Below are 27,833 nucleotides of genomic sequence, written 5' to 3' on the forward strand. Positions count from 1 at the left end.
TTATTAATACTTACGTGAATTATCAAGCCAAACAAAATCATGGGTTTTTTTTAATATTAGCTAACTGAGATGTTAAGTGTGCCCAGTTGCTTTAAGAACAAATCTCTGTAGAGGTGCTGGCAATGAATTAGATCAATAAATAAGTTCACTACCTTCTATCACCATTCATATTCCTATGTCACCAGACAGAACATCCAGCTAACAGGAACAAAACAGTTACAGTCATGGGATCATCACAGAAGACAACTGGCTGTCCTTGGTTCACATTTCGTCATTCACTGCCTGCTTGAAAATCATTATCTTTCCAACGCTTATTAGTCTAGCCTTCCCAGGACTAAGAAATCCTAATAGCTTTAATTCTGATTAATTAAAGACAAAATATTCCACTTTTCTAAGTATGTGTACCTTTGGACATAATCTCATACAGAATCACTATAGCAAAGTTGAACAAATAACACCTAGGTTTAGTATACTATCAAATAACTTGAACAAAGTCTTTCTTTTAAGTGTTAGGGAATAAAAACATAACATTTTGGGAGGGGGAAGAATGGAGCGCTAAAAGTAGCACAAGAATTTTTCCTGTCTCAGCAGCAGTTACTCACATAGGCCATTCCTTTAAAAACAGAAGATTAAAGAGAAAAAAAAAGAAATCCCAGGCAAGATCCAAGAAACAGCATGTGCAGATCCCGCTCTGAGAAAAGCGGAAAGCACTTTTGCACATCACTGTCCAGTTCCAAAACAACCTCAAATCAATCATGTCAACAGGAACAGCTAAGAGTTAATTCTGAAGTACTTTCACAAGCTGTTATTTACATGAACGGTAAACCTTTACAGCGCCCCGGTGGGGCTAGCACAAAGATGACTATACCACAAACCACTGTATACCCTATGCATTGTAATGGAAAAACACATCCCATGTCAATTTTTTTTTTTTTTTAACCCTTAGCCTTGGGTTACATCTAACTTGCAAACTATAATAGCACCATGAACTCATAAGGAGACCGAGAATGTAGGATTCCAGAAAAAAAAAAAACCACAAAAAGCAAGGCACATCACGAAATGCGTGCTGAGTATCTGGTGGCATTTATAGTAATTTTTCCTAAGAGTCAAAAGTAACAGAAACTGCTAAAACAGACCACTCAAAGTCAGTCCATTCTATGGGTAACTGCACAAGAAATTAACCACCACTTGCCATTATGTTCCAGTGAAGCATAATTCCATAATTCATACCACAAAGCAGCGAAGGACTCTGTTTTGAGTGACAGATACACAACAGCTTTGCATCTACATTTCAGACGACATCAAGAAATCTTACCTACACTAGTAACAATCAGGTAATTCATTTGAAGGCAATTCCACTGTTAGAGATATATATATGTACATATGTATTTATGACAGCTTTTCCTTCTCACGTTGTCCAAGAATAGCCAGGTGCAGCAAACATCTGACTGAAAGCTAGAACTGGTACAGCTTCCAGTCGGGGATGTTTACAGCAACAGACTACTATACATCACTGCAACTGTCTAAGAGTGCAAAGCAGCTGGTCACCTTTAGAGAAGGGGAAATAAAAAAGAAAAAAATTAAGACATCCTTCTATAACATCCCAACCAATTACTGTTCAGCTAATTCCAAAAGAAAACCTTATTTTCACATTCAGTAACAAAAACAGTTCTAGATTCTAACCTTACATTAAATTACAAAGTCTCTAACTGCAACATCTAGAATATAAATTCTCAATTTTTAATATATATTTTAAGACCTCTTTAGGTTCAAATATACTTATTTTAAATTATATATTTGTAAATATAAAATTCATTTATACATTTAAAATATAAAATAAAACTATTTTAAAAAGTAATAATCCATTGACTTTACTTCCTGATACCTTCATTCCTGGCGCTCTCAAATAAATGGACTTCCACTTTGAACCTCCCATGAATTTTGCAAATAGCTATCCTTTCATAATTATTTTCCTTTTGCATCTAGCTTTATTTAAAGATATAACGTACAAGCAAAACAAGCCACATTAATAATAAAGAAAATGTCAGAAAGAGCAACTTGCCAGAATTCTGAAAATACTTAACTTTCCGCATCAGAGTAATACCGGTGTTGGTATTACAACCAAGTAAAAAAGGCAAGCCAAACTCACTTATCTTTGGGTAAGCATTAAAGGAGGATGACAGGGTGGGAGGCAAGTAATAACCTCAAGATGCAACAATTTTACTCCCCACCTTCAACAAGTTACTACCAAAACTCCCATAAGGCTGCATTCTGTTCTACACCGATTTTCCTCTAAGTTAAAAGAGCCTTCACAATATTAAAAAATAATATTTCCAAAGCTTAACACTTAAAAAGAATTTAATTTAAACGAAAGTAATTTATTAAGTGTGTTTCACTGAGTCGTTGCATATTCTCCCAACACACCGATTCCAGTGTTGTGCATAGAAGTAATCCAAAATCAAAATTCAAAGGACTGCTGTGGTGCTCCTGCTGTTGTGAAAGTTTATTCTTTGTAATGAACGTGGAGGGTCTGAAACTGCTATCAGTAGTTTATTTTTTGTTTTAACCATATAATTCTGCCTTGATCATATTCATATAATACTTATATACCTTTTGTCGTTTATACTGGAGTATCTTCCTTTTACTAACAGGGATGAAAGCAGACTATGTACTCACATTTAGCAGCCTTTATCTCTTAAAAAAGGAAATAATTTTGCAGGTAAAAAGCTTTCTACTGCCAGATTATATGTAAATTTCAGCAATTTAAGGTTGCTTATTCTGGGGGGTTCTGTTTAGGCCTCCACAACTACTCATCAAAAGAATTATGCCAAGGAGTTTAAGAGTGAAGAAAAACTACCAAAGTCAAGATTTCCCAGTTACAGAAACCTAAGCACATCCAATTTTCAAATGTCGACTTCCTCCTGAAACATGCAAACTTGTTAGTAGTAAGTGAATTTCGTTATTACAGCAGTATGCCAAGATTAACGAGGAAGCTGCATGCAGTCACTATGGATACCATGCTGACCTTCATTATTTTTGACAATAAATAGGTAAAAAGCCAGTGGTCACTTGCAACAAAGGCCTCTTCAGGCTGTTCCAAAACTGAAAATTCCTATTTTACATTGGAAAGAAATAGGCTATTTCATGCAGAGGTAGGCACATGGTATTTGACTAATTAGGCTGCTGAGCATTAAGTTGCAATGAACCATTTCTTACACTGCTTTTCTTTAACACTTCTTAAGGAATAATGAAGGTTACTACAATGTCACCTGCCCGAAGAGAACAAACTCCACAACCTCCTTTTGTTTTAACATGTAGATCACCACAGAACGGCCAATATACACAAGATTGAAGTCTGTTGTTGCTTTATCAAACTCACTGTCAACTATAAACACTTATACAGCATCTTAAAGTTATTAAGTTTGTATAAAAGGCGTTGAAAATTTCATTTCCAAATGTGGTGTTAAAAATGTAGAGGAATTACAGACCACTTTATACAACTACATACTTGAAAGATACTTCTATAAAAGTGCAATCAAAATTGAAGCCATGTATTTATTGAGATGCATCTTCAGCTATTTTCCCCAAACACTTTTTTTCAAACAAACGTAAGTAGATGGCATACTCCAGCTTTCATTAAAGGCACTGTCCTCTCATTTTTGTAAAGCTTAAAAGCTCTAAAAAAACCCAGCATCTGCTCTAATATCACAAACTGAAGAACATGGACTGCTGGCTTCTGTTAATGCCTTTAACTGTTTTTCTTAAGAACAGCAATAAAGACATTCTTTGAAATCCCCTCCTACCTCCACATGCAGAAAACACACAGAACAATGTAAACCTGAGGCTACACAAAGTCCTCCTGACACAAGAAATTTACCTATTCCTCATTTTCCAACAGCAATGTGTGATGCCTAGGAACTGTTCTTCAGCTGTCAAGACTACAGAATAACAAGAAAGGTTTAATATTAAAAAAGGGACACCATTATGATACCTTAAGTTTGCGTTCATTTACAATTTCTAAATGAAAGCCATGCAGGCCACAGAGATTTACTGCAATTTTCCCAAGCCTCAACCATTACTTTTTACCAGTCACACCGAACTTTTACTGCAGCTTCAATGAACACCTCAAGCAAGGAGTTCAATGAGACAGAAGGAAGGAGAAAGGAAGAAGGTGAGTAGGCAAGCAGGCAAAGAGAGCTTTCTTCTCTTCTCTTCTCCTCACATCTGAGGACATCCTCACTCTACAGTCAGCACAACCGCTGTAACTCATTGAATTTGAAGCCTCAGTTGTCACACCAAAATTGTTAAACGTAAACAAAGTGAAAAGCCGCCTGTCTGTGTGTGCACACTCCTGTGCGTGTTTTGGAGTCAAGGCTTTGTCAACCCCTCCAGCTATCAGTCAGAGCAGTTTAGCCACAGATGTCTGACGCAAGCGAAAAAGTGACTACAACTGACAGAGGAAGACAGATGCTCCCTACTGCTGCTTTTTTTTTTCTGGGGTTTTTTTGGTGTTTTTTGGGGGTTTTTTTGTTTGTTTGTTTTTTAAGTCGGGCATAACAACAAGGAAATAGTTCAGAATTAAATACTAAATCCTAAATATAAAAAGGTATTCTTGAACTGCACACAGATTTAAAAAAAAGTAGGAAGAACTTCCATTGTGGAGTCAACAGTCAGCATTCACCAATTTTCTAGTAGTTAAATCTGGATTTAAAAATTCAGTAGTATACTACAGTGTAGACTGTTTAAAGACTAATCCTACATGAATTGATACGCGCTCAATATGCTCTTTGCCTACCTCCCACAAACTCCTCTTCTTAAGTATAAATCTAGGCAAAAAACCTAATATAAATGCAGACATTTGGTTTTAATAGTTTCTTCCCCTTTCTACCTTAAATATAAGTATTTTTTTCCCTTTTTTTTTTTTCTTCCCCTCCTTTCTCTGGCAGGGCAAGGGGGGTCAGGGAGGGGAGAACAACTGCTTTTCACTAGACAGTTTATTTCTAAACTAATGCTCAAAGAAATTCATCCAACTCTGAAGTATCAAGTGATTAAATTTTCACCATTTTTATACATTTTTAACTAGCCTTATAGTTCACAAGCATTTTTATTCCACTTTTTCAGGGATCACAAAGAATAAATTAAGCTATTTGCCCTGGGTCAAACAGTGCCTGAATCAGCATTACATTCTAAAGAACCATAGCTGCAGCTCATATGTAATCCAAACCACATCATCTCCAATGGCACTTGTATCATGCGATTCACATGTGTGTTGCTGCCTTGAATACTGATTGTATGTCATCGTGAGCTAACACCCAAAGAGAGTTCACTTCAGCACTAGAAGTTAACAATGCATGATAAATTATGATGAAGAAGTACTTAAGTAGTTTTAACACTGCATTTCCTGCATATTTTCAGGAAAGCACACGCTGCTTCTTTTGATCACTAATACATATGCAATATGTACATACACAACTAGCAATTTTGGTGCAAAAGTTAGAAAGATATTTTTTAAATTGCACCGTGAATTCTGAAACTGACAGAAAATGAATCTATCATTACCAATTGTAAAGAAAGAGAAGAAAGTGTCTTGATACTTTAAAAATGTATGGGAAAGCAGGAATGTAGAATGTTACTAACACAGCTGAGACCAAATTTAAGTGAGGGCTGGATGCATATGCCATACATACATAATTATTTCAGAAAAACAAACACCTGTAAGAATATTATTTTACAACAACAGACTTATCTGTCAAAAAGATCTAAAGGAGGACAAACTACAGAAAAAGGATGATGTGAGCCAAAATAAAGTTACAGTCCTGTTTCAAAAGTGCCCCACATCTGAGGCCACAAAGTTAGAAAAAAAAAAAAATCATAAAGTTAGTCTGCTATGGCTAAGAATGATGGCAGCAATTGCCACAGGTTTTGTATTCCTCAGGTTGAGGAACATAGCTGAGCCTCAAGAAACCATATATTTCTGTAATATCATCTTGACTCTCCATTAGGAGAGTTATTCAGTCAAATTAAGTCTTTACTTCCAGTAACTCGGGAAGTTCTGCAGTAATCAGTCATCTGCACAGTCACTACAGGTGGCAGGCATTGGCTAATTCAAGGCCATTTTGCTTTAATAATTACAAAAAAAAAATCAATCTACCACACTAAGAACTTAATGAACTGTCCTCATAAGAATCCCAACTAATAGCTTAACCTGCAATCAAGAACATAAAAAGGAGTATTAGCACCCTTACTTCTATTTCTTTTCCTCAGAACACACACATTCAGCAGTTTATATTGCTACATGATACATAGCAACATACACTGTTACTTTTGCTTTTTTTTTCAGTTTTGAACTTTTCTAGCACAATGGCTACAGCACAGTGCATTGTCCGTAAGAGAAACCTGAACAACTAGAACTAAAAACTTAGGAGAAACGTTAATAGCCTGAATGTATTAGGCCAGAACTCACATAAATATTCAATCTCTTTCCTTCTGTTTCCATAGAAGTATTCTTCCTTCAGATCTACAAGAAATTGATTATACAAACTCAATGGGTTTATAACATATAACTCGATATTGCTGTCCACAGTATAATTTTAGTTTCATAGTTTCAGCCATTTACCTTTCTCTTTTGAGTCCTTCTTATAGGAAAGGAATTTTTGCTTCATTCTCAGTAAAGAGCTATACTGGAAGTAGATTTGTTTAATTGGGGTAGAGTCTTGGCGATACTTAGTTACAAACTATTAAAACAAATCGCTAAATATTTCACAGCTACCTCTACATGACATGTCTCCATGTTATCCTGAAGGGTCTTCCAATTTGGGCCTATGGTCTGCCTTTTCTTCTTCCAAGGTAACCAATACCTCTAGTTCAAGACGACAAAGCTGTCTGAAGTGAGCTTTTTCTTTTTAAAGGCATCTTTAAGCATAGGATTCAGAAGATCCTCCAACCTGAAAAATACAAAGAAAGTTCACACTACTGAATATACAGTAACTGATCTGATCACTCTAAGAAAGCGGATGACAGAAGCAGGAAAGCAAAAAACAATCCTAATACTTGACAAGAAATAGAAACAAAGAATACATTTAATAAACGTTCTTTGCATTAATATCAGAAGAGCTCTACCCATACAAAAGAAAACTAAATGCAAGCAGTTCAGTTTTTACTATTTCTAGTAGCAGGTTTCCTAAAACGTTGAAGCCCTCCATGCCTGCCTACTCAAATATGGCCAAGCATGAATGGGAAAACCTCCCTAAAAAGATCAAGAGCAAGAAAAGTTATACAAATACATCATTTGTTGACTAGGTTGTTGGGTTTTGGGTTTTTTTCCGTTGTTGGTTTTTTTTTTTGAGTGGGTATCAATTGAGTCTGGTGTAGCAGACAAATCAATGACACATTTAGCACACTCCACTTAATGACTTTTCACTCACATCTCCAATTATAATTCTCTGGTGATATTAGCTGCCAACAATAGTTCTCTGTAACACTGTGATGGAAACAAGTTGAGAACTGCAAGACAATATTCACATGCAAAGTCTTTTTGCTTACCTTTGCTGAACAAGGGCACATTTGGATAGTCTGCTAACATCAGCAGCCCAACAGTTAAGTCTACCCAGTGTTACAAGATTGCTGAAGCAGCTGGTAAGGGCCAGGGCACCAAGAGATCTACAGGCAACACAAAACAAATGTTCCCACTTTAAAGGTAATCCTGTGTGAACATATTCCAATCCTTGCAAACGAGTCCAGCTGCAAATAGGAGAAATCCTGGCATTCTCACACGTAATTTTGGTAATCAGTCTGGAGACTGTTATTGCAGCTTGTAGACTTTGGTGAAGTACAGTGTTGCAACAGTATTTTTCCCGTGCTGTATAAAGCGAGCTCAGCTCCTCCACTGCAATGAAATCTTGAAGGGTATCAGACTGAAGTATCAATTTTAACCTTGCTCCAAGAGCATATACAATTTTTTTTAATTACCTCAAAGTAAATAAGCTCAACATAGCAAGCATGCAAGTCACAAACACCACATGAAGTGCATGGCACTTCGTTTCACAAAGCCCCTTTGTCCTTATGCACAAGTTAAAAAAAAAGTTAATTATTTGTTTTGCAATAATACCCAAGAGACCCATTCTTTTAAACACACATTTGCAGCCTGCTTCCACAAAGGAAACAGTCCACACAGAAACAGCACACAGTTGTGGCATCCACTTCAACAATCTAAAAAATAAAACAAAACGCATACAACATAAAAAAACCACCAACAAACCACCTTTCCTCTATTCTCAGAATTAGTATCTGTATTTAAATTGTAGATTTCACCAACTTCTTTTCAGAAAATAATTTTCAGGATTTACTGACAGTAATTGGAAACAGACATAATGTGCTGCCAAAACAGCTCATTTTGAAAACATTGCTCCGTATTGTCAAATCAATCTTACATAGGATCTGACAAATATACTTAGAAAATTACTGCTGTCATAGCCTCCCTCTCAAACACCATCTCCTCTAGAATTAAGCCGCCTCCTCCAATAATTCATAACAGAACAAGAATTAAAGTACTTTCCTAGTCTGTAAATATGCCAGGAGTATATCTGACAAGTTTGAGTCATGTTTCCCTACTTGCAGCAAGATAAAATTTAGTTACTGGACTACGATAACAAGCAGCAATATTTTTTTTTTTTTGAGAAGATATAAGTGACTTGTAGCAGGAAATTTTTTACTAAATCATTAAAAATAATCTTTGATTTTCATACTGACTGTAAAAATTTTGCTTACCAACTACCAGATGCATTACTCTTCTTTTACTGTATTCTATACAGAATTACTAGTATCATCTGGGGAAAAAAAAAAAAGTATCATGGCATTCACAGAAGGTTCCTGACAAGCACAAAACCCACTCATGTCTGAGAGTCAGAGGAGGTACAGAGCACCTCCAACATCTGGAAGGCACACAGAACATACCCATTAGGAATTAATTTTTGAAGATGTGGAGAGTTTACAAAGATTTATCAAAGGCAGAATGTACTCAACCAACATCACATGAAGAGCTGGGGGCTTTGATGAAAGTTAAATGGCCCACATAATATACTTTGACTTCAGGACAGCTTTTGAGGCGGGCTCACCTGGGAGCTGCGAAGCCCCAGCTCAATGAACAGAAGAAAGAAAACCGGCTGCATCTCTGGCTCACGCGGCTACAGCCCACGGCCGAACGTCCAGCTGCAAGCTGCCAAGGGAGGACCCCAGAGGCCACCACAGGGCTCCAAACACACGCATCGGCAACCGGGAAGACGACGCAGAGTGCACCCTCAGCAAACCCGCAGGCGAGAGCCAAGTGTAAGGGGGCAGGCAGAGAAAAAGAGGGGCTGACACAGTGACCGGCAGCGCGGCTGTCAAAAGGCACAGACCACGACAAACCCGAGAAGAGGGCCAAAAGAAACCTCATCGGGTTCAAGAAGGAAAAGCGCAAAGCTCTGCAGCCAGGGCAGAAGAGCCCCAAGCGTCAGCACAGGCTGGGGAGAGCTGGCAGAGGAACAGCACTGCTGGAAAGGGGCCAGGGGCTGGGGCAGAAGCAGCTGAAATGGGAGCCAGCACCTTGCTGCAGAGCAGGCAAACCGCAGGGAGGGCTGCGGGTAAGGGGTGGTATCCCTTCTTTGCCTGCTCCTGCCAAGGCCGCCCTGCAGACACCGGCTGCTCCTGCTGAGGACCCTCCCTTCAACGGGTGCTGAGGAAACAAGGAGGGTCCAGCCCTGGCTACCAAGGTGGTCAGGGGCCTCAAGGGCATCCCCCACAGGGACAGCTGGAGGCAGACGGGCCTGTCTGCTCTGGCAAAGAGAAGGTTGGGACCAGGTAAGAGCTGTCTACAGCTACCAAGATGGGAACTAGGCAGTTGAGACAAACTCTTTCAGCACAAGCAGACAGGATAGGAAAGAGCAAGGGCCACAAAAGGCCCCTTGGTGAAGGGGAAACCTAGAAGGATTATAACATCAGATTAATGACCTTTTTGGGTACTGTTGGCCCAGTGAACTTTGAACTATCTCATTCTGTCACTGAGTTTCAAAATAAGAATGAGAGATACTCAATTTAATCAGTAAGACTGGTAGCTAAAATGAACTCTCTTCCTTGTATTCACTGTTGGGTTTTTTTTCCCCACACCTTTTGGCTAACTGATCAATGTATTCATCTAAAAAAATACCCCCAACAACAAAACCACACCCATATTAGCGGGCAGTTTATTGCAAGAGGAGATCTGCAAAACAGAACCAGTTCATGCTGAAGACAGTATTCAAACTCCATATATTCCAGGGGACCTCACTTCAGAAATACCTCTAGTACTACTTATGTTCTAAACAGCGTTAAACCAAACATTTTAGCCAAGTCCAGAAGCACACCTTTCAATTTTGTTTCATCCAAAAGAAGCTGATTTGTATGTTCAGCAGGACCAGCAGAAAAGAATGCCATCTTCCAGCCTACAGCGATAGGTATTTCTGGAGATGATAATGCACAGCTATTCTGGAGTTAATCCTGAAGCAATTTTTATTAGCTGTGTTTTAAGCCACAGCAACTAAACACTTCTATTTTATGCATGCCTGCAAAATACAGAGTAATGCATGAATGCAACAATTACATGCAGCTGAGACCTTCATCACACCCTCAAATAGAAAACAACTGCGCAATAAGAACATGATTTAGTGCAATTTAGTACTGCTTTACACGAAGAGAATACTCACGCCACAGAGCCTGGCTGCTGGTGCACTTTCAGAATGGTTTAAATAGAACATGGTAAGCACACTGTGGCAGAAGAGTTGTCCTGTTCTCTCTGTCTTCCAGCTGAGGGACTCCTGCTTCTTCCACTGCTACAGCTATTTTATAATTTCATGATGCAAGTTACTTGGACCAGCACCGCTACTACCTGCGAACTAATCCAGGGGGTGGTGGAGGGGTGGGGATTAAAAAAAAAGCAGAAAACTAATACTTTTTTCTATAGCAGGTAGCTGATCTTAGTCACTGGATGGCAGTACAACCCTTAGCACCAACAGGAAGAAGTTACTGTATAGGGCAGGATGCCTGTTTTGCTGGCAATGCGGTGTGGCAAATTGTTTAACCACAACAGGAACATTTCCCCATCCCTGCCCTCCACCCCCCACCCCCCAAAAAAGAAAAAAGGATAGCAATGTTTAGGACCTCTGGTATCAACACTAAGTGGGGAACAGTAACATGAGTGAGCTGCATCTCTCAAAAACACAGTAAACAACAAAAAAAATTATTTTGGCAAAATCATACTCTTCAAGTAGTATTAACTTTATAACCATTTAGATGTAGCTTCAATACTTCCATGCCTTGCAACACGAAACAGAAATTTGAAAAAAAAAAAAAAATCAATAGATGAACACCAAGTTGCCTTTCACACCCTGCATCAAAGTTTACCCCAACTGCAACTCTAAAAACTGTTATTTGATATTTTTTGTTAACATGGAGCTCTTTCCACAGACTTCTATGCCGAGCAGTCTGCAGACTCCACCTCCACAGAAATCAGCTGAGCAGGACTTACAAGGCAATCACTCTTCCTAAATGCTAAGACTCAGAAGTCTGTCTTACATTACTAACACTTCACCTGCTCATACGTGGACTGATTAGTGGTACATGGACTGACCTTGAAGAGGCAAAGACAAACCAAAAGAATGTAAGAATAAGCAAAAATATTTCTGAGTATTCACAAGCATCTAAAGCACCCACGGCAAAACCTCCCCAAAGAACTTGGCAGTATGATACACTTCTGAATACTAATATTCTTCAAAAATATATGTGAAAAAGTCTAAACAGGGATGTGGTTCAATCCTCCTTTGGCAGCTGGCCAGCTACTAACATGTGGACATTAGTTACTTCATTAGGTCAAGGGTACAGCTCTGCAGGAAAGTTTACTTGAGAGACAAGTCAAGCCCAAGAGTGGAGCTCTCACACAAAAGCATCATTGTCAGTAGTTTCTACCTTATAAAATCAAATTTAAGTTGAACTTTACTAAAGCCTAAAATCAAGTATCATTAAAGCCAGGTATCTCCCCAGAACAAATAAGCCAAAGAAAAAAATGTAAAGCTGCCCACTTCATTTGACCACATTTTCATATGAAAAATAACGTTTACAAAAATAAAAAGTAAGCAAATACATGGTTCTTCGTAAGAATCCTCCTATAGTCAGTTCATAAACCAGACATTCCCTGAAAGGGGTTTGAAGAGCAAGGGTGCTACACAGTCCTTAAGACTTACTTTATCTGTTGAAAGTGCTGAAAAGTATCTTCATTCTGCTTTCCACATCTATTTCAATTGCTTTTTTATAAGCCAAAGAAACCAGAGTATGTAACTGAAGAAAACTCTCAAGATGTTGGGAGACTGACTCAACTTGTAAATCAGCTATTTTCCTCAAAGTCTTCTAAGTTGTTCACCTGCAAGTACGGGACAAATTACTGAAAGCACTTTTTACAGAAATCCACTACTTCTATTGTGACCAACTGCAGATTTTCAGTTGGTTTTGCAGAACTGCTGTATCTCAAGCAGAGGTCAGTGGAAGCCAGATTAACTCAACAAAAATCCTGTAAAAACATCAAGAAATTCGTCTAAGGAATCAGTTCAACTAAAAAAAAAAAATAATAAACCAACCAATTTCATGTGCAGTTTGCAATCTTCTTTCCATGTGAAGAGTTAAAATGTAACTGATACTAGAATAATAACCATCAGCTATAGCATTTCTAGAACAAATGTTTTCTGTGAAAATAGTTAAATAAAAGTTAACCTGTACCAATGAAGGTATGCTTAAGGAAATGCTGCAAATACAGTGACTGGAGGCCTGTATAACTCCAGCACCAACAACAGACCAAAACGCTCCGTCCCTCCACAAAGCCACAAGAAGTCAGCTGCCTTAGGCTCTTGCACTTAATGCAAGAGAGAGAGAGTATCATAGTTGACAATATTTGTCAAGCTCTGTATGCAAATGTAATCTCACATTTAATCTTTTCAATTCCAGTTTAACCACAATACTACTTCACAGCAGAACTCTTCAAACTAATTAAAGCAGCAGCTTACGACGGGAAACATTGCAGTTATCAATAACCTGTACACCACACTGCTTCAGTCTCCAATGATCTGAAAGTCCTACCTGTGCAAAGATTAACCCGATAACTAAAATTACTTCTTGATTTTACAGGGGGTGAAGAAATGACTGAGGCAGACAGCACACAGTTCAAGTTAACAGCATATTATAAATTGCCTGAACTTATAAAGAAAATTCTGCAGTAGTAGACATGTAGTGCACTAGTAAGTTGACAGGAAACCAGTATTCACCCTTTCATTTAAAGCAGGTGATATAAAACATTTCCCTTTTCACACACACAAAAAAATTACTGATTAACAGTCTTTGAGAATTGCAGCACAGGTTTAGTTTTATTGGGATGCCTGATATTCTTAGGAGAAATTTAGAAGTAATTCTACACATAACAGCAATTCAAGCTGTGTAACTAAGGTCTTGTTTCTTCATTTACTTACAAGCAATAAGTCAGATATCACTAACTACAACAATAAGGAACTTCACTGAAATTTTTATTGTATAAGAAAGAGCAACAAATAAACCAGTACTTCTCCCTGATATTGTGTTATGCAGCTTCACATTAACTTACAGAATCACAGCTTCAATCAGTTTCTTAGAACCAAGGAATGTTTAAGTACATAAACTCATTTTGCTTTCCTGAGATTGTACTGCTTCTAGTTAATATTTGGCATAAACTGACTTTTAATTGAACCACCAGCTTAGAAGTTCCTGATCAAACTACTGTGTTTATCAAGACAAGTCATTTAGTCACCATATTCAAAGCAAAAAAACCTCATTGTAAAATTTTGATCAGGCTTGTGAACTGAAAGCAGTCATACAGGCTGAAATCAAATGAAAAAAGACCACAAAATCATGCCCAATCACATAATATCCGAGTATATCAACTACTACATTTATTTTGGAATTAAAAATAAAAGCACTGGATCAGATGCAACAACTCATTTTTCAAGTTAGAGTAACTGAAAAAAAAAAAGAGGAGGGAAAAGTCAAAATAGACATGTATATTTTAAGCAAACAAAATATCACAGGTTTCCTTGCTAAAGAATCTGTCTTATACCACAGCTGGTTCAAGTTCTGAACACAGCAAACTGTTTAGCGTTACAGTTCTCTTTTCTGCTACAAAGCCTAGAGATACAGCATACCAATCTCCATAAAGCTCTAGAAGTCACCTTATCTTTCCTTGGTATTTCCTTGAAACACTCCCTTGATATATTCAGAACAATGAGGGACAGGCTGCAGAAGAACTAGCTTCCCTGATACCAGAACATCCTGAATGCTCCAGTGACCTGAAAGTGCCTGATCCTGTCAGCAGACACCTTAGCTATCCACAGCAAAGGGCTGCGTGAAAACGATGATGTCCTTGACCTACAGGGAGACGGGAGAGTTAGGCTCAAAGAACCACCGTCAAGAAAAACATCCTTGGAAACACTGCCTTTGTCTTACTGAGATGAAGTCTACGTATGTCAAATTAATATTAAAAATTAGCTGTAGTATATCTTGTCTTAACCCAATTTGATAGAACAAAATGTTTACTTACCCTTCTAGAAGTGAATACAATATTGACTACTCTTAAGTTTTACTAATTAAGTTTACCGAACAATAATTTAAGATAAGCAAAATCTCCAAAAGCAGCAGAATGAGGGGCAATAATGAAAAAGAGTATTTATTTATAAGCACGAGCCATACGTAATCATTTAGTTACAAAGTTTATCAGCAGCACTAACAATATTGTCACGTGTGCTCTCTATAAAAAAGCTAAAGATATCCTCAAAAACCACCAGGTTAACAATACACATTATACTAAGCATGTAAGTATGTGGTAAGAATGCATGTTAAAGTAACGATGCATGTCAAGTATGAACCTGTCAGCCAAAAGACTGAATATGGACGAAAGGAAAAAAACCAGCATTTAAACACAAAGGTGCCTATCTCCAGAAGAGCCAGGAACACCACACAGCTTTCGTGCTCCCAGCCAGAGCACTAGTAAGGATTAGTCAAAAGAAAGATGTGATGGACAACACACAGTAATTTTAATTTAAATTTAAATACTTAAAGCTAACACTGATGTGAGACTATTGCTATGAGTACTGACCTTCCAGGTCCAACAGCTGAGACATACCTTAGAAATTCTAAGTAACAGCAGCTGAACAGCTAGACAAGTTACTCTTTGCTTAAACCAGAACAGAGTTTTCAGCCTGTTCTACTTTCACCCTTTTATTTCCAATTTTTATCTTACAAAATAACTCTGCCCTCTATTTTCTTATTCTGTGTGTCTGGTACTAAGGACATGGGGAAAAGAGACAGTCTGGTGAAGGTTAAAAAAAGAAAAAATACTGTGCCAGCAGCCCCAAGCATTCTGCACCCTGGGATATATGCTTAGGAAGCTCACGCACTATGGAGCATTTTCTGCCAAGCTGCAGAGGGTCAGCAGGGCATCTTCTGTTGCCAAGCATCAGCTTTGGGAAATAGTACTTTCCAGAAGGTACAAATCTGAGCCTTTTCTGTAGGTTACCAACAGTACACGTACCTCAGCACTCTCCCAAAACTGCAAACTCACATTGCGATTTCTGCATATACCAAAGTACTCCGTTAGCGCACTGAACACACCAAATGATGAACTGAGTTTGAGGTAACGCACAGAGAAACGCTCAGTCCTCAGGAACACTTAGAAACACTCTGAACATCAGAAGAATGAAACCCCTGCATTATGCTGGAACTGCAGAGAAAACAATGAAGTGAATGAAGGAAGAAAGTCCTCTGGGACTCATCTGGCATTTTGATTTATTATACTTACGTTAAGCCTCCAATGTTCATTCTCCCCACAGCTCTGACACGGCAAAAGATTTGTTTTGGAGTAACATTTTATTGCTATATTCTTTACATAAAATGCCCAGGTTCTTACAAATTCTATGTTAGCTATCCAAGTGGTATTAGTAGTGTTGATTCAGTGTGAAACAAGAATTAAGCAGCCTTTTAGCAGTTTAGCTTCCTCATTCCCACAGGATTCAATATGCCCTCGGACATGAAACAATCTTATCTAGGGCAATTCCTGTGAATATTTTAATCTTTTTTCCTTTATCTTTCTAACCTTCGTTTCTGCGGAAATATAGACCCAATTGCCTCAACCTTCCTGTTAAAATTCTTCACTGGTGGTGTTAAGACCAAAGCATCCTTAGACGACAGTATACAAGGAGCAACTTAGTATTACCAATGGGTAACTTCAGGCACAGAAAACCCATACTAAATAAATTTTAAACTGCAAGGTGGATTGCACTTCTCAGTAAGTGCCAGCTCAAAGAAATGCCTCTTTATTGGGTAGTGGGACATTCTCCAGTTAGATCAGTTCACTGCTGTTTTAACTTACAGAACTTGCAAAGAAAAAAAAAAAGCAGGAACATTTTGAAACAGACACAAACAGCAAAGATTGTGATTGGTATTGTATTGACGAAGTCAGCAACAGGCTGATCAATAGGATCCCAATTACACTCTTCTACGTGTATGCTTTATTACATTGTAAATTGATGTTATAAACTTTTTTAAGCAAGAATCAGTGGGGAAGAAGTTTTTCTGTTTGTCTTTTATTTTTGAGGGTTTTTTTGTACAACTCTTAGCATTGTTCTAGGTGTTACGGGATCAACTTCATCAGTACAACCATCCCTTTGCTCTTCTTTACCTTCATCATTCCAACAGCACCTCCAAACAACAATCTCAAAAAGATCACCGTGCCAGGCTAAAAGTTTTCAAACAAGCTAGATAGATTATGTTAACAAATTACCACAAACATATCTTGCTACCTTCCAGACCATTTCATAAATAAATAAATCTGTTACACAGCACATCCATATTTTCCAGGCACTAAGATGTTAGATCATGCTAATATTATTCTATATGATGCCAAAGATAGAGCTGAATAAACTTGCAGGTGAAGTCTATAGAACTGAGCAGGTTTTTTTAAGGTTTTCCAGTCCAGATAGTTCTGAAAGCACTGACCTTTCTACTTACCCAGAAGCTCTCTCTGACAATGGCAGGCATGCTTTTACCATTATATATGCTTCCAGCTACAAGATTTTTACCTCTGTTCCATGTATCACAACAGGAAAAATCCCCATCACGTTTAATTAAACCAAAAATGCAAGCACCATGCAAGGAGTACACTCACTCACACAGTCTATTCAGCTTGCTCTCAATCTGATTATTCACCTGTTTTGTACTGACTGCCATCTGCCCATTCTTCCTCCTGTCTGTCTCTGACACAGACTTTGTACCATCTCATAAGCCTTCTTTTTTTTAGCACTTTCCTGCACACTTCTTCCAGGTCACCCATACCTACAGTGAAAAAACCTAATTGCAAGATTGCTTCCTGAGGCTCCCCAGTCACTACATTTCAAATCAACTCCAATGGAGAGAAGGTTTTACCAGGTAACACTTTGAAACCCTATATACTCATTTCCTGGTTTTTAAGTATGTTTATATACAGAAAATATCAATTCAGATAAATCATATGTATCAAATACGAATCTAAATATATGTACATACATATTTAAGACAGGAAGCAGATTCAAGACCAAGTCAGCCACTACTTATGCTTATTTTCCCATTTAAATTGCAGCATGAGCACCAATCACAAGCATGCAGGTGTTTTTTGTTTTAGGCAAATAATCCACTGCTTCATAGAACTTGACAGTTGTCTCCATTAACTCTATGGCTGTTACAGCCAAATCTTATCATGTGTTGAAAAGGATGCTGGGATTAATTATGTAGTTCCAATCTGGCCATTTTATTAGTATCAGGAATGTTCATTTCCTAAGTTGTACATGACAGTAGCTTAAAACTCCATCTGGCTTTTTTGATTTACACCAGGAACTTCCATGCTAAGAGTTCATGAATACGTTAACTGCACTGTTTTTTTCCTCTCCTCAAGAAAAAGAAAGTTTTCAACAAAACACTGAAGTACAAACAAAACCTGTAAATGTCCATTAACATTTGGAAATTCAGGAAGTAACAATGAAAGATTCTATGGTTCTTCACATAAGCAGGGTTTGTTTGAAAAAAAAGGAAAAATAAATCCAAAAGAGCCTTCACTTAATACTTTGCCACTGACCTTTAGACCTGACACCCACTGCATCCTGTGGGAAACTTCTTTCAAGAGCCAACTTTCTTATAAATCTTTTAGCAGATCTAAGCATCCAGACTACATTTTACATGCCTACATGTACAGAAGTAAAAGGCTATTGAATAATGACAGCACCTACATGGACTTTTCATATTCATGTAAGTATCTGTCAAGCAATAAAATACAATGTAAGGGAATCCTGGATGTGTTACATGCAGGTGCTTTTGAAGTAATTTCTTTTAACCCGTGTTTACCCTTACAGCTTCTACAAGTTTCTAAAAAATGCATGTAACTGCATTGCTGTCTGTCTTCCTGCATATGGTTTTGAAACAGATTTGCATAGCCTCCAAAAATAACAAAAGCACTAGAAAAAGCCCGTGCATTCCTAGATTTGTGTGATAAAAGCAATAGTGATAATTCAATTCCCTACTCAGAATGAAAATTCAAGTCCCTCTTACATGTTTTGCCAATAAATTTCCTTAAACTCTGCAAGAGCATCTCACTTAAAGGAATTTGTTTGGCTTTCAAGTGTCAAAGCACTGCACCTGTTCCTTTTCAGATAAGCAGTCTCCTTGTCAAGTCTCATATTCTTCGTTTTTCCACCACAATGAGAAATTGTTTCGTGCATGATGGAACAGATCACTTGTGGAAAGTCACAGGGAAGATATCTTTGTTACTTCCATGGGCCACACCAGGACTCCTCTCCTGGTGTGGTTCTCCTCCACATCAACCCTTCTCCCCTTCTGTATATGGTTCCACTGCAGTTACATCTCCTGTACAGTCATGAACACTGATGTAGTGCAGTTGTGTACATAAGGAAACTTTCCAGTCGTTCAAAACAAGCCACGGAGCCACACAAGGACAACCGCATTCACCAAGACAAGCAAGCAGGAATTTGGCTCCATCACACTGCTAGAGCACTAACAAAAGAGACTATTATATTTAAGACACACTTCTGTGGGGTTTTTTTTGTTTGGGGTTTTTTTTTTTTTTTTTAAATGAAATGATACTGTTCAAAGAAGGCGCCCAACTTAACTTCGAATGAAACTACAAACACTGAGTTACTGCCGGATTTTATGCCGGCAAGTTTCAGCTAGATTTAGCAAGCAAGAAAAATAGAAGGAATGTTTGGTTTTGAGAGCTTAGAACGGAGGGTTTGCTTCAACTTCACCCATCAAGTGTCAGTATCTTCATTATGCATGGCTAAATGCTAACTACAAAAAGAACTTTGAAGCATCAGTACCTGAAGGCGCAATTTCTCTCAAAGCCTTTGTAATGAGAAGTGCACAGTAATAGTATATAAAAGCCTTTACTTTCCAGTCTTGGTATTATTGAGGCTTCTGTTGAAACTTTAGCTCTTTGGTTTTTTTATGGCTGTTTTAACACCAGTCATCACAACTGCATTAGTGGTCCATCTATGTATGACACAGATCAAGGCTTCTGTCCAGTAAAGCCTCTCTCTCACAGTTATCTCCACAGCCACATTACTTCACAGTGGTTACAGCTCCCATTACCAAAAGGAGCAGGGGAATGAGCTGTGTCTCACTCCAAGCGATGCCTCTGATGTTTCCTAGGAGGACAGTATTATGCTCCTGGCATAGATCTCTTCAGCATGCTCAGAAGAAATTTGCACATAGACATTTGAGACAACAAGCAGCTAGTAACTATTCAGCTCTCAAAACCTACAGTAAGATAATACCAATGAATTTTCATGCATGAGAACAGCAGGACAGGATGTACAGCACAAGCTTACATAAGTCACAAGGCACTGCTGGGAACCAACAGAAGTGAACAACATAAATGGCTCAGGAAAATGCTGATGTCACTCGTATACATTTGAGTTGTGCTAGCCAAGTTTCTCTGATTCAAAACTTGGCCTTTCTAGCTGTCTGTAAAACCTCACTTTGCTCTGTTACACTGAGACCTTGAAAAAGAACTTGTTTTCAAAACTCCACATTTCTTCCCAATATTAAGATGAGTGATAAAATATAAAGTCCAAGACTACTCTAGATTTACTGTAGCACTTATAAGCAAGAATCTAAAGGAAAACAAGATGTAATGGAGAACTGGAAAAAGCATGTAATTATGTACACAAATACTTGTTCCTAATACTTACTGACAAAATAGTTCAAGCACAACTTATCCGTTTTTAAAATATGACCTCTGCAAACCTACTAAGGTCAATGAGATTTACAGTAGTTACTCAGTGAGCCCTGCTTGCATAAATTAAAGATGCCCAAGGGTAGCTATGAAACTAGGTATTTGACTTTTCCAGGGCACCTACATATTACGAACTAACAATGAATTGCCATTTTACTAAAGCAGCTTTCAGGTTTTTTAAGAAAAAAACCACCAACCCAAACAACCCCAACTGTGTTGGTACTCACCTCCTCCTCAACACATAAAAGCTCTCCTATTTAATGTTAAAACTGATTATGGAAGGTTCATGTTAACTTGAATACACAAGTGAGAAACCGTAGATCAAATTACTTTCAAAAAGCCCCTACGATATCAGTCAAATAGTGCTTCTTCCTGGTGTATCCTTCTACAACAGACTGGGGGGGCAGGGGGGAAGAGACAAGTAATCCAGCTGCACAAGTTAGTATAAAGCAAAATTGTAAAGAGGGAAAACTTAGCTCACTCAGGTCCGTATTAAAGGCAGCAGCAGCTCCCAGCTCTGCACTTGGCTGCTTTCACCTGTTATTGCAGTGGCTGCACACCACTTCAGAGCAGTGTGTGAACAACAGGTTAACTCCCTCACAGTTCTAGGATTCCTGTATTGAAGTTTTTGCCTGTGGCATCCTGAACACATTTGATTTTCTATAGAGGGCATTATATAAAGTAAGAGGGAAAATACTGTTCCTAAACTTGAACTGCTCAGTTTATCTTTCATCACACACGTAAGAACTTACTGTCACTCCCTTTGTTATTTTCTTGCAGATACCGAGGCACCCTGAGATAGCATCAAGTTAACACAACTACCCCAACCCTGGCAAGTTCCACTGAATTATATCACAGTAAAGTTACAAACCAACACCAGAACTAATTTCTTCATCATATCAAGTATATCAGAATACCTCTCTTCCAGCTCCCTATGAAAACACCAAATCTAACACCATGTAGCTCAGAGATACCAACTATCAGATAATCAGCCACATTAGAAATTCACAAGGTTTCCTTAGCAGTGGAAGACGACACCATCTTTGTTCTAGGCAAACAGGAGTGAAAACACACCCACAAACTACTTGCACTGTGGAATGGCAGCTCTTGGAAAGCATATTAGCGCACTCTTCATAAAAATATGTAGTGTAAGATGGCCACAGCGCAGATCATGCAATATCATAGATTATTAAACATCTTTTTAAGCAAATGCCGATTTCTATCAAAGTGTAGCCACAACAGAAAAATTCTGCAAGCAAAACACTTGTGTCCTGCCTACAGCCACTATGCTTCTATAACAGAAATAACATCACTATCTACCTGTTATTACCACAGCAGATAAGCATTTCACAGTCATTACTATATTTATTCAGTATGTTTTTGAAAAGCACCACTATTCCTGATTCATAAGCAAACAGAGGGCTGATGCAGACAGACCGCTCCAAGGTCATAGATAAGTCTGTAGTAAAGTAAGAAACTTCATCTGGTTTTGCCTTCATGCAACTAATACTTTCTATTAATGAGTCATTGCTGCTTCTCTAAATTATTCTGCGAACATGAAGAGACAACAGACTGCCTGTGGCATTCCAACTCTACATGCTAACAGCAGCTTCACTCCAGGGTTTTAAAAAGAAGAAGAAAAAAAATCACGCCAAAGGGCCTTGGTCTATACTATCACAGAATCTCGCTTCAGCACTGTGCTGCTGTGGGGAAAAAACAGGATATACAGGAGATATGTATATATATTATTAAGCAGTCTGCCTTGTTTGTGATCCAACTCTCTCACTAGGGAAACAAAAACCAGTTCCCGAAGTTTTACTCCCTCATGCTACAGACCACCGGGCAAGGGCAAAGTGCAGGGAAGAAGGGACAGTCAACCCGGGAGACAAGTTATGCAAAGCTGGGGCCAGGGCGGGGGGCAGAGGTCCTACAGCCCACGGGGGGGGCGGGGGGGGGGGGGGGGGGAAGCAGCACATTTTTTTATTCCCAGGTCAACGAGGTCACAGCATGGTGCGGAGGGAGCACAGCCCCCAAGGGCGGGACAGGGACCCCCGGCGGGCGGGGGGAGCATGGTGGCGGGTGCGGAGCTCCTCTCCCTCCCCACAAGAGCTCCGTTCCACCCCGCAAAGTGCAGGGGGCGGGGAGCCCCCTCCTCAGACTCACCGCCACCGCCGGGGGACGGCGAGCTGCAAACTGCCCCCCACCCCGCCGCGCCGCCCAGAGCTCCCCTCCGCCCCTCGGCACAGTAAGGGCGCTCCCACCGCCCCCCTCCCCGCGCACCACGGTGGCCAGCACGACCCCGGCCCCCCCGCGCCCCGTTGGCCTCCTGAGGCCGCGGTCCGGCCCCCGCCCCAGCCCGCCTCCGCAGCGGGGCGCCGCTCCCCCGTACCTGTGAGGGGAGGCGGCGGGGGGCGGCCGGCTCCGCCGCGGGGACCGGCGGGGCTGCCCTCACCGGGGCTACCTCGCCCGGCCCGCTCACAACCCCCCGCTGGCGGTCGCCGCCCTCCCTCGGCCGGCGGGTCCCGCGAAGCCGGCCGGGTCGATTCGGCCTCGGCTGGGCCCGGGCCCCGGCGTCGGGCCCGGCCCCGGCGTCGGCCGTGTCTCCTCCTCGCCTTTAGTTTGACCTTTTCCGTGTCTCCGCTCCCTGTCCCCGACACACTTTGACGTCACTCCCATGGCAACCAATCCCCGCCCCCTTCCACCCCGCGCGCTACCCGCCCGCCCCCGCCCTGCGCCCCCGCCCCCTCCCCCTCCCCCTCGCCGCGCCTCTCTCCCCGGACGTGCGCACGCGCTCCCGGGAGAGGCGGGGCCGCCTCCCGCGTGGCCAATGATCGGGCGCCGGGGCGCTTCCACCCCGCCCTCGGCGGCGCGCGCCCTGAGCGTGTGGAGCGCGCCGTGCGCGCGTGGGGGGGGTGTGCGCGGGGTGCGTGGCGTGTATGGTGCATGGGGTGCATGGGGTACGCGGAGCGCATGGTGTGTGTGGTGCACCAGGTGCATGGCATGCTGGTGCATGGTGTCTCTGGTGCATGGGGTGCGGGGGGTACAGTGGAAAGATAACGGTGAAAGAGGGAGGACATGTTGCTGCACACTCCTCAGTGGAGCGAATCCTTCCCTCCCCTCCAGAGGAAGAAAGGGAGGAAGGAAATCTTAAAACATGAATTTAAACGCTGCCTTTTATCTGCATGCACATAGACATAAGCCAGGCTTGTGATGTCACAGTTTGCCTGCTCCTTTCCATCTCTTCCTTACAGAATCGCAGAATGGTTTGGGTTGGAAGGGACCTTAAAGATCATCTAGTTCCAACCCCCTGCCATGGGCAGGGACACCTTCCACCAGCCCAGGCTGCTCCCAGCCCCGTCCAGCCTGGCCTTGAGCACTGCCAGGGATGGGGCACCCACAGCTGCTCTGGGCAGCCTGGGCCAGTGTCTCACCACCCTCACAGTAAAGAATTTCTTCCTTATATTTAATCTAAATCTACCTCTTCCAGTTTAAAACCATTCCCCCTTGTCCTACATGCCCTTGTATACAGTCCCTCTCCAGCTTTCTTGTGGGCCCCCTTCAGGTACTGGGAGCTGCTCTAAGGTCTCCCCCAAGCCTTCTCCAGGCTGAGCCACCCCAGCTCTCTCAGCCTGTCTTCACAGGAGAGGGGCTCCAGCCCTCTGATCATCTTCATGGCCCTTCTCTGAACTCGCTCCAACAGGTCCATGTACTTCCCATGTTGGAGACCCCAGAGCTGAACTCAGTACTTTAGGTGGGATCTTACCAGAGCAGAGGGGGAGAACGACCTCCGTTGACCTCTTGCGATGCACCCTGGATATGGTTGCCTTTATCCCATGGTGCTTCAGTATTCCCTGAGGATCAAGCTGCTTCCTCAGTCCCACAACTTAAAGCACATTCCCATTGTTTGGGGAGCATATGGGCAATTGCACATTCTTTCCCCAAAACACTTGGCATGGATATCATATATGTAATGTGTATAACATATAGAAGGCTGAATATCTCAATGCCTCAGTGCACAACATATGCATAATTTTTTTATGTGTAAATACTTTGCTGTGAAAAGGTTACACGCACACAGCATACAGCCTGTGCAAGGTCAGTGTGTTAGACTCCTTGGGTTTGTACCTTGTTTCACGGAAGGTGTGTGCATTAACAACATGTTACGTATTGTAGACTCTCAGTTGAGATAAGTGTGCAGGCATGATATTTGAGTACACTATCAATTAGCAATTACACAGTGTCTTTCATCTACCCTACATGCAGAACAGACGGCATACTTTATATGTGCCACATATCTGTCATAGCTCCAAAATGACAGTTTCAAACGATTTTTAATCAGAAATTCTAATTCAGAAATACAATCCAATATTCATCAGAAATGCACACTGAGATGTATTCAACGAACTCTTCCTGAAGTTGGATAAAAGGGCACAGATACGGTTTCCCTGCCTTTGAAATGCATGATATCTTTCTCCCAGCATATTAACAAACCAGTTTAAATCTTATCATGGCAAGACCAGGATCACAGAATCACAGAACGGTCAGGGTTGGAAGGGATCTCTGGAGATCACCTAGCCCAATCCCTGCTCTCCCAGAGCAGGCTGCACAGAGTCACATCCAGGTGGGTTTGAATGTCTCCACAGCCTCTCTGGGCAGCCTGTGCCAGGGCTCTGCCACTCAAGGCAAAGAAGTTCTTCCTCATATTCAGAAGGAACTTCCCATGTTGCAGTTTGTGCCCGTTGCCCCTTGTCCTGCTGCTGGGCACTACTGGAAAGAGCCTGGCCCCGTCCTCTTCACACTCGCCCTTAAGATACTTGTAGACATCAATAAGATCCCCCCGCAGTCTCCTCCAGGCTAAACAGGCCCAGCTCTCTCAGCCTTTCCTCAGAAGGGAGATGCTCCAGCCCCCTCATCATCTTTGCAGCCCACTGCTGGACCCTCTCCAGTAGCTCCCTGTCTCTCTTGAACTGGGGAGCCCAGCACTGGGCACAGCACTCCAGATGCGGCCTCACCAAGGCAGAGCAGAGGGGGAGGATCACCTCCCTCAGCCTGCCGGCCACGCTCCTCCTGATGCACCCCAGGATCCCACTGGCCTTCTTGGCCCCACAGGCACACTGCTGGTCCACGGGCAACCTGCTGCCCACCAGAACTCCCAGGTCCCTCTCTGCAGAGCTGCCCCCCAGCAGGTCAGTCCCCAGGCTGTACTGGTGCGTGGGGTTGTTCTTCCCTAGGTGGTGGATCTGCAGCGTAAATTCATACATGGTCTGGGTCTTTCTCATCTGAAGGCAGAGATATGATAAGGAAATTATTTTAAAGGTAGCTTTTTAACTATCACTGAATTTGTGACATTGCTTATTTCTTATCAGCCCAACTAGATTTAGTGTTGTATTGCCAGCTGCCAGCAAAACGTTCAAATCTGGTGATGTTCAGAGCAGTCTGTGCAGGGTGAGGTGCTGACCTGCCCAGTGAAGCTATTGCCAGCCTGTCCCAGGAAGCCCATGCATGGATCTGATGGCTTTGCACAGCAGTTCTTGTAGGTGCCAGCTCTCCTGGAGCTTGCTTTTTCATATGGCTCTTCTTCCTACCAGTCTCCAAAACATGAGCCTGACTGTGGCCGGCTCGCAGGGCTGTGGAGGGGATGAGTTTGGCCAGTCAGCAGCAAACAGGAGTGACCTTACTCCAACGTACCATCTAGGTAGCAGCCGTCTGGGGCTGATGTGAGCCAACCACTATAAGCTGCATATTAAGACACCAGGACTTGGGCCTTCATATCTGTAATGCTGGAAAACTGCAGTGTCCTTGTTACGGATCCCTCCACAAAATCCCTCTTGAGTTGAATCAGGAGGAAGACTGCGAGCAACAAACTCTTGTGAAGAGTGTAAATAAATGTGCCACCAGGGATATTCCGATATGACACTGGCTGTCCCAGGGGAAGTCGTTTCCTTCCTGCACATCTCCTGTTGCCCCCCAGTTCGATGAGGAGCCTGTGGGTCAAGCAGTGTAATCAGTGCTTGTGTGCTGTGTATTGGGGTGGGTAAATACAGTCCTCAGCATGAGTAAATTCATGTCAAATACAGTTATTTGGCATTTTTATCCATGTAATCTTAAAAATGCCAAGATAAGCCCATAATGACTAATTGGACGTGACAAAAAGGAGATGGTGCAACGATGTAGGTGAGGGAGAAGATGGAGAAATCAATCTTGAGGAAGGATCTGGCACTCACAAGGCATGAGAACGCCAGAGCTCATCGGTTCAAATACAATCTCACAGAAAGGGAGAGGGGGAAAAAAGCAAGCAATGTCTCTCCTTCTTGCAGGGACAATGCCGGACTCCTGCGCCTGATTTCCATGAGAAAGGCCACTTTTGGCATTGACATTCTGCGGCATCCAGTCCCCGACACAGACCTCCTCCTCAATGCAAGGCTGAAAGAGGAGGGGAGGAATAAACTCAGCTTTCCAAAAGGGCTGGAGCTGCCAAAGAGGCCCATGGAAAGCCAACTGTGCAATGAGGGAAAACGGGGAGAGAGGATCCCTGCTCATAGACACAGTGAAACGCCTGCCAAAAATAAGTGGGAGGAGGGCTAAGAGGCATTTTGGTGCATTTATGCAGACTTCGAGTGAGTACTGGTTTAAAGTGAAACTGATGACGAGGACACTGATGTAGGGTTGATTTTGAATACTGGAGCGTTGCACTGAAGTCTTCCCTTCATATGCATAACATCCGTAAGTGCTGCTGATTTCAAATCCTGGCTCACACAGAGTGTTTATGAGTACTTCTCATTCATAGATTTTGGAGGGCTTTACAAAGGAGAGAGCTATAAATAAGACAGATGGGTAAGTGAGGAATAGAGAGGGGCTTTTAAAGGGCAATAGATTGTTTCTTTAAGGGTTTCTGTGTATAAGAACTAGATAAGAACTGTCATTTTACTGAATATAAAATATTTTGCAATGGCACACTGTGCCAAATTACTTGTGCATAGACATTTATGTTATTAAGGCAAAGTTTTGTCATGCTGTGTACAAATTGTCTCTAGCTAAGCTTTTGAAAAATACAAAAAGAAAAGCATTTAATGTTAGATTTTAACATAGTGTATTCATGTTTTAGGCACTTTTAAATTGAACAGATCAAAGCCTTTTATTCCTAAATGCCAGAAATCCAGTGATATTTGTGTAACTATGTAATTTGACCTGTCTGTTTTACATGTTCCCAAGGGTTTATAATAGGCAGCTTTCAAATTAAGTGGGCTGGAACATTTGATGCTCTCTTACCCGGTTTTCAAAGCCTGTGCAGATCCCATACTGCGTGACTGACACTGCTGTTAAAGTGGTAGCATTTTAGTTTTATCACAAGGTACACAGTGTGGCAACAGAATGGAGATTACCCTGATCCTGATTCTGGCTCTGCCACTCCAATGCAGCCATTTCATTTCTGCCTCTTCATCTTTTTCCTCCATGGAGCTGGGTACAATATTTC

The 27,833-nt window shown here is 41.3% G+C and overlaps 1 protein-coding gene across 2 annotated transcripts in view; it reads right to left on the minus strand.

Annotated features, from left to right (window-relative positions):
* The window catches only part of ZFAT (zinc finger and AT-hook domain containing), a 145,065-nt gene extending 122,082 nt beyond the window's left edge, over positions 1–22,983 (minus strand). The window contains exon 1 of one of the 2 annotated variants that reach the window (XM_055703584.1): positions 22,749–22,983. Coding sequence is in view for 1 of the 2 variants with exons in the window: in XM_027805476.2 (XP_027661277.1) it covers positions 6,770–6,782 (13 nt within the window). In the remaining variant the exon portion in view is untranslated. Of the gene's footprint in view, positions 1–6,769; positions 6,932–22,748 lie in introns of those variants that run through there. The other variant, XM_027805476.2, reaches the window with a different exon arrangement.
* Positions 22,984–27,833: the final 4,850 nt, after the last annotated feature.

Source organism: Falco cherrug, chromosome 3 (assembly GCF_023634085.1).
Source record: "Falco cherrug isolate bFalChe1 chromosome 3, bFalChe1.pri, whole genome shotgun sequence".
Classification (NCBI taxonomy): Eukaryota; Metazoa; Chordata; class Aves; order Falconiformes; family Falconidae; genus Falco; species Falco cherrug.